Raw genomic sequence first — 14,545 nt, forward strand, 5'->3', positions numbered from 1 at the left:
CTGATAAATATGGAAACTCTGTTTTTATTGGCTGTATAAACATCTCTCATCTGTACATACATTTCATACATTATAGTGCAGGGCCTGAAGGGACAGCCACGGGGGTCCCAGGAGCACCACAGTGCACCTACTTTCCCCATGGCTCTACCCACTCTGTGCAAACTGAGGCCAATGGCTCCTGCTCCCTCTTCCTCCCAGCAGAAGTCACTGTTACAGGGAGGGCTCAGGGGTTAAAGGGTACAAGGAGATGGGAGTCTATGTAAGTGCTAGCATCAAACACTGAGGCAAACAGGCAACTGGCACAAGCAGCAAGCTGGAATGTAGGGGTAGGCAGAGATGGGGCAGGAAATGGAAGCGAGGGGCCAAGCTGCCCCTCTAGGCTGGCTCACCACAAGCATCACCCCAAGACAACAGCACCATGGCTGGACAGGGAGATAGGTGAAAAAGCCCCAGTCCCACAACCCTGTTAGCACACACCCTGGGCAGCCATTGGTGTGTCCAGGTGGGGGAGCCAGAGTCTCAGGCTCTCTGTGGGATGATGATGCCTGAGTGGGTTGGGTAAGGGGCAGCCAGCTCCGAAGGGAGAGAATAAACCCTAAAGGACTGGAGCAGCAGCCAGTAAAGAAATGGTCCAAGGGTGGCCCCTAGCCAGCGGTGGGGAGGACAGCAGCAACTGGTTCACACAATGAAGACAGGGAACAAAAGAGAGTTCAGGGGAAATACTGTGGGAAGTAAGCGACAGGGATGACTCTCCTACACCCTCTGCACAGCTCCTGCCCAACAAGCAGCTGGGAGGATGAGGGGTTCACCCTTCTCTACTTGCCTGGGGCCAGTGAAAGGGGTATCCAGATGCCCACGGGCCAAAGGAAGGGTGAGTCCCCCTGTCCTATATATCAACATCATTCTTTGGGTCCATTCCTATCCAACCAGGGACTGATGATAAATAGCTCCAGGTCAGAAAGGTACAGCTTGACAGGATCTGGGCTGACAGGTGACCACATACCCCAGGACCCACTGGGCAAGCAATCCTGGAAGAAGTGAGGAACTGGGCATCTGGCCCTGCAGAGGGAGAAGGCAGCTGCAGATGGGAAGCTCCTAGCCACTCAAGGGATGTAGGTCTACTTTGACTTTCTCCCCACAGCTTAGCATTCCAATGGTGGGGTAGAAGCCTCCAGAAGGTACAACGGCATCCTTCTTTCCGATGATCTTGCCATTCCGTGTAAAAAAAACCTGGAGGTGGAAGCAAGAAGAATGGAGCAGACACTGGCCTCTCTGAGGATTCTGGAGTTACACAGACCTGAAGTCACAGCATGGGCTTGAGAAGAGACTTAGGGTGATATAGGAAGTGACCACGAGAGGGCCTCTTGAGTCTGGGAAACAGCCTCCTGCCAGCCTTGCCCTCGCCTACCCTGGCCCAGAGCCCTGCTCCCACTAGCTGCCAGCTCCTGCCCACCCAGAAACCCTAGAACAAGCCCCATCATCTGCTTACTCACCACCACCTTCTTGCCCTCATGCTCCTGTTCTATCTCTTCCCCATCTTCTTCCTCTTCCTCTTCCTCCTCTTCCTCTTCTCCTTCCTGGTGCAGGTACATGACATTTCGGACATTCCGCACAGCCCGGGCCGTTGGGGACAGGATCACTGTGTCACAACTGTCATCACTGTCCCCTAGAACGCCAGAAAATGAAGTTCCTATGGTGCCCCCTACTGTACACCACTGAGCAGCCAAGCTGTTCCCAGACCCTACTCACCCTCACTGTCCAGAATATAGTCCCGGGGGAACATGATTCCGCAGCCCATGATGTCCCCTTTGTAACAGCGTGGCCCGAAGGGGTCCCCCATACCACTGCCGTGAAAGATCTTCCCATCATCTGTTGGAGGGAAGGGAGAGGACACACTTGAAGGAGCACTGATGATGTTCCTTGAGTAGGAAGACAGATGTGGAAAGGGGGTACCAGATTCAAAAAGGAGGACACAACACCCATGGGAGCAAGGGAAAACTGGCCAAAAGATGGGGGGACGCACAAGAGAGGGGAGGAGTGGTATCGGGAGCCAAGGCTCAGCCCTCTTCTCAAGAAAGCCCTAAAGGAAATCAAACAGACCAAAACAAGAAAATGAGGAATCTGCAAATCTGCAGGAAGGGCGCAGAGGGAGCCAACTCAGAGGCCTGGAATGTCCACTTTGGACCAGTCCTCCCACTGCAGTCTTGCTTCCCTGGCTTTCAAGGCTGGAAGGAAAACAAAGATGAGGAGAAAGCACAAGCAGCCTGGAAAGGGAAAAGAAGCCATTTATTAGGCCAGACATGGTAGTGCATGCCTGTAATCCCAGCAGTCAGGAGACTGAGGATGCCACAGTTTGAGGCCAATATGGGCTACATAGTGAGACCCTATCTCTAAATAAAGAAAGAAAGAAAGAAGACGAGCCCATTTATGAGAATCTCTGTCTCTTTCCTCCCCTCCTACTCACCTTCCTGGGGCAGCTGTCTACTTACCTGCATGATAAGCCACAGACCCTCTGCTCCAGCCAGGGTGCCTGTTCTTGGGATAATCCTGCACCAAGAAGAAAACAGAAAATCTATTAGGTTTCGGGGCTGGGGATTTAGCTCAGCGGCATAAGCACCTGCCTTGCAAGCCGGCAGTCGTGAGTTTGATCCCCGGTACGGATAAAAAGGAAAAAGACAAAAAAAAAAAAAAAGAAAATCTATTAGGTTACATATAACAAAGAAGACAGGCCAGATGTTGTGGTACACTGCAGTCCTGGCCCCTGGGAGCTGAGACTAAAACAGGAGGATCACAATCAAGACTAGGCTGCAAAGCAAGTTCAAGGTTGGCTTAGACTAAACAGTGAGACCCTATCTAAAAAAAAATGAAACAAAACAAAAAAGACAAGAAATGGGGCATAGTGGTATATGCCTATAATTCTAGCACTAGGGAGCCTCAAGCAGAAAGATGTCATGTTTAAGGCCAGCCTGGGCAATTTAGTAAGAACTTGTCTCAAAATTAAAAAATAAAAGGGCTTGGGATGTAGCTCAGTGGTAGAGCACCCCTTGGTTTGATTTTTAGTAACACACACACACATGCGGATTGGCATTCAAAACTGCCATCTTTTGGAATACATGGCTATATATGAATCCTACAATTTCTCAGCCCCTCAGCAAAAAAAGCCCAGCATTTATGCACACCTTTCGGGCCAGGCCCAAGGCAATGTAGCATTTCTCTCCAGGGTCCACAATTTCCACCTCGAAGTAGTGGCTGCGGGTGCTCAGCGGGTGCCGGGCCTGGGCCAGCCCCACATCCACGATGCTCTTGCCCTTGCCCAGGTACTCCAGTAGCTGTGGGGGAAGAGCCAGGTGACATGAGGAACAGGCTAACACCACCCTGGAAACCTGCTTCCCAGGTAGTCAGGGCACCAAGTTTTCCTCGCTGACAGGGAAAGAATTCTAGAGACATAGTATGACCTCAAAGTCCTAGGCAGGCACAGAAGAACAGGGATGCAGTGGGGGCACACTTGGGTAGCATGATGACAAGAAGCCCCCTGCTGGATGCCTCCTTGCCTACCCTCCTGAGTCAAGACACCCATCTGCATTCTGGGAGACATGGGGAAGCAGCAAAATGACACACTGATCCCGAGTGCCAGGAACCACACTGGAACTCAAGGCAGGGCATCCCTTTTCTGATGAGCCCACTGGCCTTCTCTGCCAGAAAAAGGAAGACAAGAAGTGAAGGGGAGGCTTCTCAGAGGCTTAGGGAGGACTAAAGAATGCAGAAGCTGGTTGCCAATCCCAGCTATTTGGGAGAAAGAGATAAACTCAGAAACGGATCTGCCTGGGATGGGATTGATGTAATTTCTCAATGTTTTTGCTTTACTTGGCTGTGAAAAGAACAGTTTATCATTGGGTCAGTTTTTAAGAAGTACCCAGAAACTCAGAATGATCAGCTTCTTCTTTTTTTTTTTTTTTGGTACTAGGGATTGAACTCACAGCCTTGTGCTTGCCAGTCAGGTACTTATGCCACTGGGCTAAATCCCCGGCCCTACCCTTCATTTAATGTGGAGAGAGAGGTCAAAATGAAGGCAGACTTTCCTTCTCTATCTCCTGGTTGCCCTTTTGGGATGGATGAGGTGTGTGGAGCTAGCAAAAGGGAGATGACTGATACGTTCTTGGGGCTCCTTGTCCCACAGTTGTCCTGCCTGGGCATGATGGGGCAGCAAGCCCCAATCTGGGAGGATTTATTTATCAGTTGTCATGGTAATAATGAGTCTATGACTCAACCCCAACCCTTCTTTCCCCCATCCTCACCATCACCTGGCATTCCTTAATCCCTTTTAATTAGCCCAACTGCCCCTCAAGACCTTCTCCTACCCTCACATCCCCTAAGCACTGCAAAAATCATGCTTTCTGGGGATCTCTTCCACTGATGCCTGGCAAGCCTTGGGGCACTGGCCTCTCACCTGCCTCAGGACTCCTGCCTGAACAGGAAAGGAATTATGCTTGCCCGCACCAGCATGGAGGGCTGTGTGTGTCTCCAGCAGCGGTTAGTCCTGCCTGCTCATCATCCTTCAAAGAGTGGGAAAAAAGGGGTTTGCCCTGTTCAGCTCTAGCTTCCCTTGAAGTCCATCCTCCCCTCATCTCCAAAGAGAGGTGGGGGGAGATGGGCGGGTCCGAGGTGCATAAGAGGCCAACTAAGCCCACAGCCAGCCCCTCTCTGCATTTTGTCTCTGGCCCTCAGTGTGTTCCCTAGCCTGGGCTCTTGCTGTCTTCTCAGTCAGCAGGGAGGGGAGTGGCTTGGTGCATACTAGCTCATTTATACTCCACCCAGCCCATCCTCTCCACCCAGCATTGCAGAACTGGGTGGGGGGCCCCACAGCTGCCCTTGACCCATGCTGTCCAACTGGCCTCAGTGTAGGAAACACAGTGTTCTCTCGTCCCACAGCCAAAAGGCAGCTGATCCAGACCCTGATCCTTGGGAAAAAACTGAAGGCAGCAGCTACAGTTTTGTCTATGATCGGGTGGGGGTGCTTCCTAAGGCTAAAAGCTCAGGATGACCGGCACTGACATGGAACTCCAAAACCCATCCCACCCACACCACAGAACACTCAGGCCCACTGCTGACGCCCTGGATGATGGGTTCTCTGTGCAGAATATGTTCTTCTAGAATGGAGACACCTTCCGTGGAGAAAAGTCACCAGAATCACCTGTTCTACTCCAGATCCTAGGTGAGCTCTCTTATACCTTCTCAGAACACTGAGGGTAGAGCAGGGCCAGCCTCCCTGGCAAATCCTTCCCTAAGCCTGCCCTCCTTCAACTACCTATGCAAGTTTTAGAGCCTGAGTTGCTAGGCTCTTGATGTGAGTAGCCTGATCTGGGATGAGATGCCTCTTGGTGTTTTAGAAAGACAATCCAAAAAGATCTGAGTTCAAATCCTAATTCCTATTAGTTAGAAGCCAATAACTTGAGCAAATTACATTTACCTCATTAAAGCTCCGTTTCTTCATCAATAAAATAGGGTACAATTGCTTATGTCTCCAAAAACAGGTGAAAGACTAAAATAAAGTGAGCGCCACATGCTTGGCATGGAACCTACCACCCAGGTGATAAAAGCACATTCTGTCTCCCTCTAAATCATAACAGAAATGACATACCAGTCACAAAGGATATCTTTTTTATCAACCCCTACCTCTAACAACAATCCTTAGTAAAACACACACACAACCAGTGCCCAATCAACAAGAACACTTGATTGCTGTATTGAATAAATTTGATAAAATTGCTGTTTTTATATTTCTTGTTATCTTATAAAAACTAAAGAAAAATATTGCAATTTTTGGTTCTACTGTATTTAATTAAATAATTGAACTGGTAAGTGCTTAAATAAAAAATACATTTACTAAGCCAGGCATAGTGGGGCACATTTGTAATCCTAGGATTTGGTAGGCTGAGACAGGAGGAACACTACGAGTTTAAGGCCAGCCTGAACTAAATAGTGAGACCCTGTCTTCAAAAACAGATGCACTTAGTATATCTAACCTACCAAACACCACAACTTGCAACACTGTACTGTAGAGAATCAGTTTGTTCTCCTTTATGACTAGGCTACAGTTTGCTGACCGTGAACAGGGCTGAAAGAGAATACTGTATTACATATCACTAGCTCAGGAAAAGTTCAAAATTCAAAATTTGAAGTCTGGTTTCTACAGAATGCATATAGGTTTCACATTATCATAGTTGGCAATTCATAAGTCAAATTATCATAAGCCAAGAACTATTAGTATCAATGGAAAAGGCAGTTGACAGGGGTCAGAGAAGTATCTGGGCCTCCCTTGACTGTAAAGTAGCTTCTGACATCTGAACAAGTCTCTTACTTTTCTCTGGATTCCTTTTCTTTTTCTTTTTCTTTTCTTTCTTTCTTTCTTTTCTTTTTTTTTTTTTTTTTTTTTTGTGGGGGGGATTCCTTTTCAACAACAGCAGAAGAGAGTGTTTAAAAATGTGGGGGCATGGTGTGGGGGTTACCATAGTCTTGTTTGGGGGCAAAGGTGCCAAATGTCCTGCACATTAAGGAACTGTCCCAACTAGAATGCCAATAAGCTCTTGCTGAGAAATTTTGCCTAGGTTAGATCCAAGGCTCTCCCAAAACCTTCTTGGTACTAGGGTCCTTTGCTGAGAACACCACTCCAGCCAAGATAAACAGGCTGCAATAGCACTAACGCCCCTGAGCCCATTCCCCCTTGCCACTCAGATGGGGATTTTGAAAACAGAGAAGGAAAAGAGGAGAAACAACTCTGCTAGACAGCTTTAGAAAGAGGTGGCACAGGAATGGCCCAAATGACCTCTTCTAAGAGCCTCCAGACTGACATAGCTCTGACTACTGGGCGAGAAATACAGTGGATGGTAAGCAGCGACTGGAGGGCACAGGCCAGGGACAAACAGGCCTGGGAGACCCAAGACCATGAAGGAAATCAGGTAAGTCAACTCACTTGAAAAAGAGACAGCTGGTAACCTAAAAGGGGCACAGCACTGAAGAGACTCAAATCCAACTCACCCCACAGAAGCAAATGCTCAGGAGCAGTGATCCCATGCCCCCAGCTGTCCTAGGCTGAGGTAAGGGTCCAAGATTGAGCTAAACTCAACAGTTTATGTCTAAGAAAGAAAAAAAATTGGTAACCGAGTGGCTTGAGGATGCTGGGGGAAGGGTGGAGAGGAAGGAAGGCTATTTATAAATGTCTCCAGGATTCCACATCAATTAGAAAAGATGTCTGGGAGGAGCTGGGAGCAGAGCAGACAGTCCAGGCAGAAAAAGGATGCCAGGAAAAAACTCCTGAGTGGAGGTCAGGGATGAGAGTTGGAACAGTGCCCTGGCTCAGACCAAGTTCAACTCCATAAATGTTGTGAGAATAATGGTAGATGGGGTAAAGAAAAGAACAAGAGGGTACTCAAAAAGTGGATATTTGAGACCTTCTGGCTCCTAGCCCAGCAAGTAGGGCTGTAATGGGTGCATTAGGTTGGAAGCTGCAGGAGGGCACACTTTGTGCCATTTTCCCTGAGCTCAACTTACCTTGAACTCCAAAAGGGGGAAAGACTCACTACTAATTCACTCCCACACCCATATGCTTCTGTTTTGCTATCAAATGCTTATTTGAAAGCAGACTGGATTAGGGTGAGAAGGCCAGAGGGTGGAGAAAAAGGCCAGGCTGGGAGCAAGGGGGAGCAGTGGGACAATTCCAAGTAGGGAGCCTAAGCGGCCCACCAGAGGTCAGGACTACACTCACTGTTCAGACATTTCCAACACAGCACAAGGCACAGAACAGACAAGAAAACACCCTCCCTCCAGGCCCATTTGCTTCTAAAACCCAAGGAGAGCCAGGAGTGCTGGTACAGGCCTGCAATCCCAGCATTTAGGAGGCTAGGGCAAGAGGACTGCTGTGGCTCAAGACTAACATGGGTTACATAGTGAGTTCAAGGCTAGCCTGAACTACGTAAAGAGGTTCTGTGTCAAAAAATAAACAAACAAAGAAAAAATGATAACAAAAAATCTCTGGCAAAGACTAAATAGGTCTGGGGAGAAGACAGAAAAACCAAGCCTCAGAGGGTCAAGGATTCTTCCTCTTTGTCTCCTCACCTTCTCTAATACACAAGGAAGACAGGAGAGACACACCGAAACTTAAGAAAGATCTTCAAGAACTTTCTGCTCCATAGCACTATAAACGGAAAGCCCAGGCCAGTTGAGCTGGGATCAAATCAGAGGGAGATATTGGCATTCTGTCTTCAAAGCAACCCCTAACCCTTTGAAGGCAGGGTCGGAGTGGCAGAGCACGCCAGATACTGAAGGAGCCCAAATAGAACAAGAGAGCTTCCACTCGTTCTGAATCAACAGCTAACCTGAGTTCTCAACCGAAGGGAAGCAAAGCAAGGGAATCGGCAATAAAGAGAAGATGTGGTCAGGAATAGTGGTACCTGCCTATAATCCCAGTAATCTGGGAGGCTGAGGCAAGAGGATCCTGATATGAACCCAGCCTGGGCAATTTAGTAACTTAGTGAGATCTTGTCTCAAAATAAAAAGTAAAAAAAGCTGGGACTATAGCTCAGTGAAGAGGCCCTGGATTCAATCCCCAACATGAGACAGACAGACAGAGAAAGAGACAGAGGAGAATCAAAGAGAGACAGAGAGAGAGAAAAATGGATATGGACTCCAATTATCATGTTGAAGCTTCAAGGTAGCCTGCCAAAACTCCATTTCCCAGAGTCCCACAAAAGGCACTGTCCTTCCTTGCCATGGGAAGCAATGTAGACATGCTCATGTGGCCACAGCACTTGCCCCAACCCTCTCCACCTCCACTCCATCCACTCCAGCGCCCTTACTTACAGTCCCACAGACTCTGACATCATGCAGCCGGCCCCATTCATCCTCGTAACTGTCCACCATCATGACGCTATCGTCCTCACGACCCAACTCAGCATTGAGGTGCAGTCGCACCTCCTCACCCAGGGAATGCATGCCAACTGCTGGGAAAAGCCCATCTGGGGACATGGGCATGATGGTGGAGCCCACCTGCAGCAGACAGATGGAGGGAGGATGTTACTACGTGGCTCACTTTTCCACAGCTTATGCAATTCTCACAAGGGTACTTTCAAGATGATGCAACCAATAATTTTCACACATACAGTGTCAGATTTTTTAAAAAGGCACAAAAAGTTGAAAATTTTGCTAAGCACCCCTGAGCAAGGTAGCCACTGTGCTAGAAGGCTAACACAAGGCTCAAGACTTGCTGCCAAGTGCTTTCAGGATGTATGCAAGTGTGCTGAAGCAGAGAAGTGTTGCAGCCCAGATGCTGAGGAGACAGAAGCTTACAGCCAAGGCCTGAGAAAACAGTTTTCCAGGGTAAGCAAAGGAGTTAGGATAGAGGAGAAAGCTATCTTCTATCTGCTCTTGTCCTCTTTCTTCACCACTACTAGTCTCCCTTTGAAGAGGAAAGGGAAGAAGAATTAAAAGGAAATTGCAGAAAGGACATTATTCTTGCCAGCATTCAACTCAAAATTCAGGAAGCCCTTCTAGCTTACATACTCATGCTGTAATCTTTTCTTTTTTTTCTTCTCAAAACATCCCCCAAATCACTCAGTTCTGGTCTCTACAATTTCCGCTCATCTTCCACTAGCTACACTAACTTGTCCTCAAGGTAGGCAAGAAAAATGTCTCGTGCTACATGCAGGGGACCTCAGACACATCTGAAACTGAACTGAAGGAGATGGGGATTAAGTGCAAGGGTACCCAGCCGAGTTCCAGCCAGCAGATTCTCCCTAGTCATTCCCACAATCCTTGTGCAGCTTCAAATCACTCAATTAACCAACATTTCCCACTCACCCGCTTCCCATTTTTGGTGAAGAAGATCTGGGCAGTCTGCACATCAAAGGATACAGGCTCAATGCCACAACCAATCCGGTCCCCAGAGTTGCACTTTGACCCAAACTGCCGACCCTTGGCTCGGCCATTGTACAGCCTATGGAGAAATGGCAGACACACAGGACCATACTTGCCCTCCCACTTCTCTCCAGTACCCTCCCCAGCTCCTGCCATCACTCTAGATTTCCTACATGAGCTCCGCCCTGCACCCAATCTGCATATCTGCAAGGGTAGTCACTTCCTGTCCTGATCAGAAAAGTCTATGAAAATACTCCAAGACAGGTGAAGCAATGGGAAAAGCAATGTTCAAATAGCCCTTCCTAGCTAGGATTCCCAAATCCATAGGAGAGGGGTCAGGTTCCACAAGGGCCACTCACTTGCCATCATCAGCATGGTAGGCAACAGAGTCTGGCAACCAGCCAGGCTGATGATCCAAACTGTAGTACTGAGGGACCAGCCCCACAGCAATGGTGCCCCGGACACCACTATCCACAATAGACACCTGGAGAGAAGAGAGAAAGCACAGTTAGCAGGGATGGGAAACAGAATGCAGACTGAGGCTTAGATAGACAAAGGACTGGCCAGAGAAGAGGCCTACTTTACCATGATTATTTAGACAACTATTTCCAAGTTCTGGAAGAAATAGGGGAGACAGAGTGGATGACAGGCTTGGGTTAGGGCAGGAAAGCATGTGAGTCAAAATCCACTTAAGTAAGGAGCAAAAGAGCAGAAGCACTGGGCAATAGGATTCCCAAGATACCTACCTTCAGGTCAGGGCCCATGCTACCCTGCACCTTTCCTAGCAAGAGGATAGTACAGAAGGAACATTAAAAGGCCTGGGTATGAATCTAGGAAAGGAACTCCTTGAAACTTAATACTCTTACCCTTCATCTCACCCTCTGCTCTGCCCACCCACAGCATGATCACCTCAAAATAATTGCTGTCCTTGGTCAAGGGTCGGGAAGCCACATAGCAGCCAACTTCACCAGAGTTTCCATGGTAACTGAAGGAAGAATGAGAGGGGAATTCCATTAGCTGTCCAGCCCCATGTTGGGAGAAAGGCCTTAGCATCCCAACCCCCACCCTGCAAGGACCATTACAGAGAATGCATCAGGTCACACTTCAGGATAGCTGCACACAAGATACTCAAGGTCACCCACCCTTTTCACTGTCTCCAGCCAGGGTCCAATTCACATTATACCGTGGAAGTTGATACAAGCCTGACTTCTTCAGCTTCAAGGGGAAAGAATGCAGAGACTCCCTATTTGAGGTGCCACAACCCTATCTAACCTCAGTCCCTCATGCTGAAGCACCTGCCCTTGCCTTTGGCTCTGCTCTCAGTGGAGCTGGAGAGCAGCTGGTCTCTGTTTTCTGTACCAAAGCCTTTCCAGAGTAGGAAGACAGTTACTCAGTCCCTACTCTTCAGCTGTCTTGCCTTCAGGATACAAAGCACTACTTCCTTCCCCTTTCAGTGACAACTTCCGTGAAAGGGGCTCAGAAGGAGTCAGGGAAAGGGTTCAAAACAGAAAAGAAAGAAAACAAACACACAAACCAAAGAGTTAAGAAAACACTAGAGGTGGTGGGCAGGATGCACTACAGAACAGTCATTCCCCCCGGAGAAGACTACTGCCTCTGAAATCATTTATTTTATTTACTTTTGTGTATATGTAAGTAGGGAAGCACTGGGGAGGGAATCCAAGGCCTTGTACATACTAACTAATTGCTCTATCAGTGAACTACACTCCCACCCCAGTCTAATACCTTTGAAATAGCCACTGTTCACTGAACCCTGTCGCTGAGACATGGACAGAAGGGGATTCAGGCACCCTTCATACCCACCTGTCTTCACAAAGAACCTGGAGAACTCCTGATATCCTGGCAGCCTCCTATACCTGACACAGTCACTTCCAGTGCCCAAACAAATCAGGAGCTTGCTGGGTCCCTTTCTTGCCAAACCAAAACAGAGTGACCCAGGGACAAAAGCAGAGAGGAACACATACTGCTTCACTCAGGCCTCCAAGGTTAAAAGAGCACGCTCCCTCCAGTGCAGTATACATAATCCCCTTCCTCTGAAAGAAAAGTCCCCTTTTACTTCTAAGATCTGGAACAGAAAGGAAAACATGAAACCATTCCCCTAAACACACCTCAAAGTATCTCCATCCACAAGGATATGTTTGAACCTCTCCTGATACCGGAAAGCCCGGACCTCTCGAATCTCCCGGATTCGACGGCGCCAATTCAGAAACCGGTAGTGCAGGTTGAGGTCATCCATCTTGTTCAAGAGAACAAACCTGCCAAGGAAAGAAGGGACTGAGGAAGAAGCAGGATTCTGAGCAAAGCATCTCAGCCTGCTCAACCCTAACTTGAAGAGGGCACTAGGCCTGAGCTGAACTGCCCAGACAGATCTCAATAATCCCATCTTCAATCCCATCATTCAACATTTACTGAGCTCCTACTGTATGTGCTATACAATAAAATGAATGAGACTCCTATAGTTATAGAGGTTTCTACTCTAACAGGCTGGGGCAACAAGACAGAATAAAAAGGGCCACAACCATGTTAGACAGTAGAGGAAAAAACAAAGTCAGGTGACAAACAGGGTAACAGAATGGACAGTCTCTTTGAGGAGATAGCATCTTAGTAGAAAAGGAACCAAAGGGGCTGGGGATTTAGCTCAGCGGCATAAGCACCTGCCTTGCAAGCAGGCGGTCATGAGTTCGATCCTCAGTACCGATTAAAAAAAAAAAGAAAAGGAACCGAGCCTGTGACAGCCCAAGGAAGAACATTCCAGGAACAAATCTTTAGGTGGAAGGAAGCTGGGGTTGTAAAGGAAGAACGAGGCCAGGGCACCTGGCGTGTAGAGAAAGTGAGTGAGAATGAGTAAAATAAAAAGGCAGGAGCCAGAATGAGGCCCTACAGACCGTGGAAAAGTTTAGATTTTGTTCTATCTGGTGGGAAACCTCTACGGGGGTTTTAAGTAAGTAATGATATGATTTTAAACTTTATCAGCTCTTAAAGCTCGTTTAGGCTGTGCTTGCTGCAGCAGTTCAGATGAGATGGCATCCACTGAGATACTGGCAGTAAAGCAGACAAATGGGATGATCCAGCTATTTAAACAACCTTGAGTGCCAAGATAGGAATGAATGAATTCCTCCTAGGTGCCAAAAGTGAGAGAAAAAGGTGAAGTACTGTTGTTTTAGTCCTGAAAAACGCCTCACACGTAGTGGGTGTTTAGTTAACCTCGACTGGGCAGAGTTCCACCAATACCCTATTATCACTCTTCTGCAGAAACTGCAACCCATCACGCGGCCTGGAAGAGTAGACACCTGTGGAGCAGCCGGGAGTGGTCCCATTCCAGGTCCTGGGCCAGGGCCCAACCCTAGGTACGTGCTGGCGCTTGAGACCTCAGGGCATCTGGCTGCTTGGAAGCCCATAACCATGGCACCAGTGACTGGTAGTCACACTGGGCTCTGCCTCCACCCCACCTCGGCCTGGTCACTCTGGCCACACTCCGGAACAACGTGGCCCCAACCTGTCACGGTAACAACGCCCGTTCTCATCAGGCCCTGCACTAGGTTACCGGGTACCGACGGTACACTCCAAGGGAGACCGTAGAACAGAGCGTAAGGCCCCGCCCCTCAGCCTGGAGCCCCCGCCCAGGACCCCTGCCTTGGGGTCCCGGGAGACCTGAGGCCTCCGGGACCCGCCCCCGATCCCCGCCTACCGGGGCCGCCGCGTCCTCCTCATCCATAGGCCTCTCAGCTCCGCTCACAAGCTCTTCGGCCACCGCCACCACACACATCCGGGTCCCCGCCCTTTCCATGCTCCACGAGGTCCGCCTTTCCCCACCCTTTCTGGCCAATCATCAGCGACCTCTAACGACGGGCACCTGTAAAAGCCAATAGCAGGGCATAGGCAGAGTGTGAGGTGCGGCCGGGTGAGCCGAGTACTTAGTGCGGGCCCAGGTCTTGTAAACCCGGGACCCAAGAGTGTAGGGGAGGCGACGTGGCGGTTACCCAGCTTGCGGGAGAGACAGTCAAGAGGCTGCTCCTGTGCGGGGCGGAACATTGCATTTCCTTTGTGTTCATTCGGTGTTAGAAAAGATGCTGTAATCTTTACAGGAAGGTCCTTTTACCCTTCTGAGATGAATTCTTTTTATCACCTTTTACGTGTGAGGAGCCAGAGGCTGTAGCCTCCATGGCCGGTGCATTTAACAGTTGTCATATGCTTTATTCTCTACAGAGCTTCATTTCCTGTAATGGTCTGTCATTCTGGGAAGGACATTCTGTGTCAGTACCAGAGACGTGCAAAAACCACAGTGACATGTAAACCAATGCTTTTGAGGAAGATTTGGTTGAGCCTACGGGGAAATGGGCCGGAACGGCCAGAGACTGTAAACTGTAAATTGAGGACCTACTACAGGGTGTTTGTTCATTGTGGAGTTTTGTTTTTGTTTTGGGGGGTTTTGTGTTTGTTTTGTTTTTTGAGTTTGCTTTGGTTTTTGTCTTTTTGAGACAGGGTCTCGCTATGCAGTTTAGGCTCACCCTGCAGCACAGGCTGGTCTTGCAAAGATCCTCCTGCCTCAGCTTCCCGAGTGTGCCACCATGCCCAGCCTTGTGGGGAGAGTTTTGTTTTTGTTTTTGATACAGGGTCC

The 14,545-nt window shown here is 48.8% G+C and overlaps 1 protein-coding gene across 2 annotated transcripts; it reads right to left on the reverse strand.

Annotated features, from left to right (window-relative positions):
- Window positions 1-4: 4 nt before the first annotated feature.
- Window positions 5-13,767, reverse strand: Spryd3 (SPRY domain containing 3). Of its 2 annotated transcripts, XM_003476268.5 has the most exons (11): window positions 13,616-13,766; window positions 12,036-12,182; window positions 10,819-10,894; window positions 10,269-10,393; window positions 9,853-9,988; window positions 8,857-9,042; window positions 3,180-3,329; window positions 2,490-2,547; window positions 1,750-1,869; window positions 1,494-1,666; window positions 5-1,230 (listed from the first exon to the last, which is right to left on the reverse strand). In XM_003476268.5, exons 1-11 carry the CDS (start codon window positions 13,636-13,638, stop codon window positions 1,096-1,098), a joined length of 1,329 nt encoding a protein of 442 aa, XP_003476316.1. In that variant the 5' UTR covers window positions 13,639-13,766; the 3' UTR covers window positions 5-1,095. The 2 variants fall into 2 exon arrangements, with proteins under 2 accessions (XP_003476316.1, XP_063110888.1); XM_063254818.1 differs by lacking the exon at window positions 8,857-9,042 and having other exon boundaries at window positions 13,616-13,767.
- Between the last annotated feature and the right edge of the window lie 778 nt (window positions 13,768-14,545).

Source organism: Cavia porcellus, unplaced genomic scaffold (genome assembly GCF_034190915.1).
Source record: "Cavia porcellus strain 051 isolate PalLab524CR breed Dunkin Hartley unplaced genomic scaffold, mCavPor4.1 scaffold_8, whole genome shotgun sequence".
NCBI classification, from domain to species: domain Eukaryota; kingdom Metazoa; phylum Chordata; class Mammalia; order Rodentia; family Caviidae; genus Cavia; species Cavia porcellus.

Coding starts and splice junctions, on each gene's coding strand:
- Spryd3 (XM_003476268.5), bottom strand. CDS start 13,638: ATGAGGAGGACGCGGCGGCCCCG. Junction 12,183..13,615: donor AGGAGGACGCGGCGGCCCCG/GTAGGCGGGGAT, acceptor TTTCCTTGGCAG/GTTTGTTCTCTTGAACAAGA. Junction 3,330..8,856: donor ATGTCAGAGTCTGTGGGACT/GTAAGTAAGGGC, acceptor CTTCCCCCACAG/CTACTGGAGTACCTGGGCAA.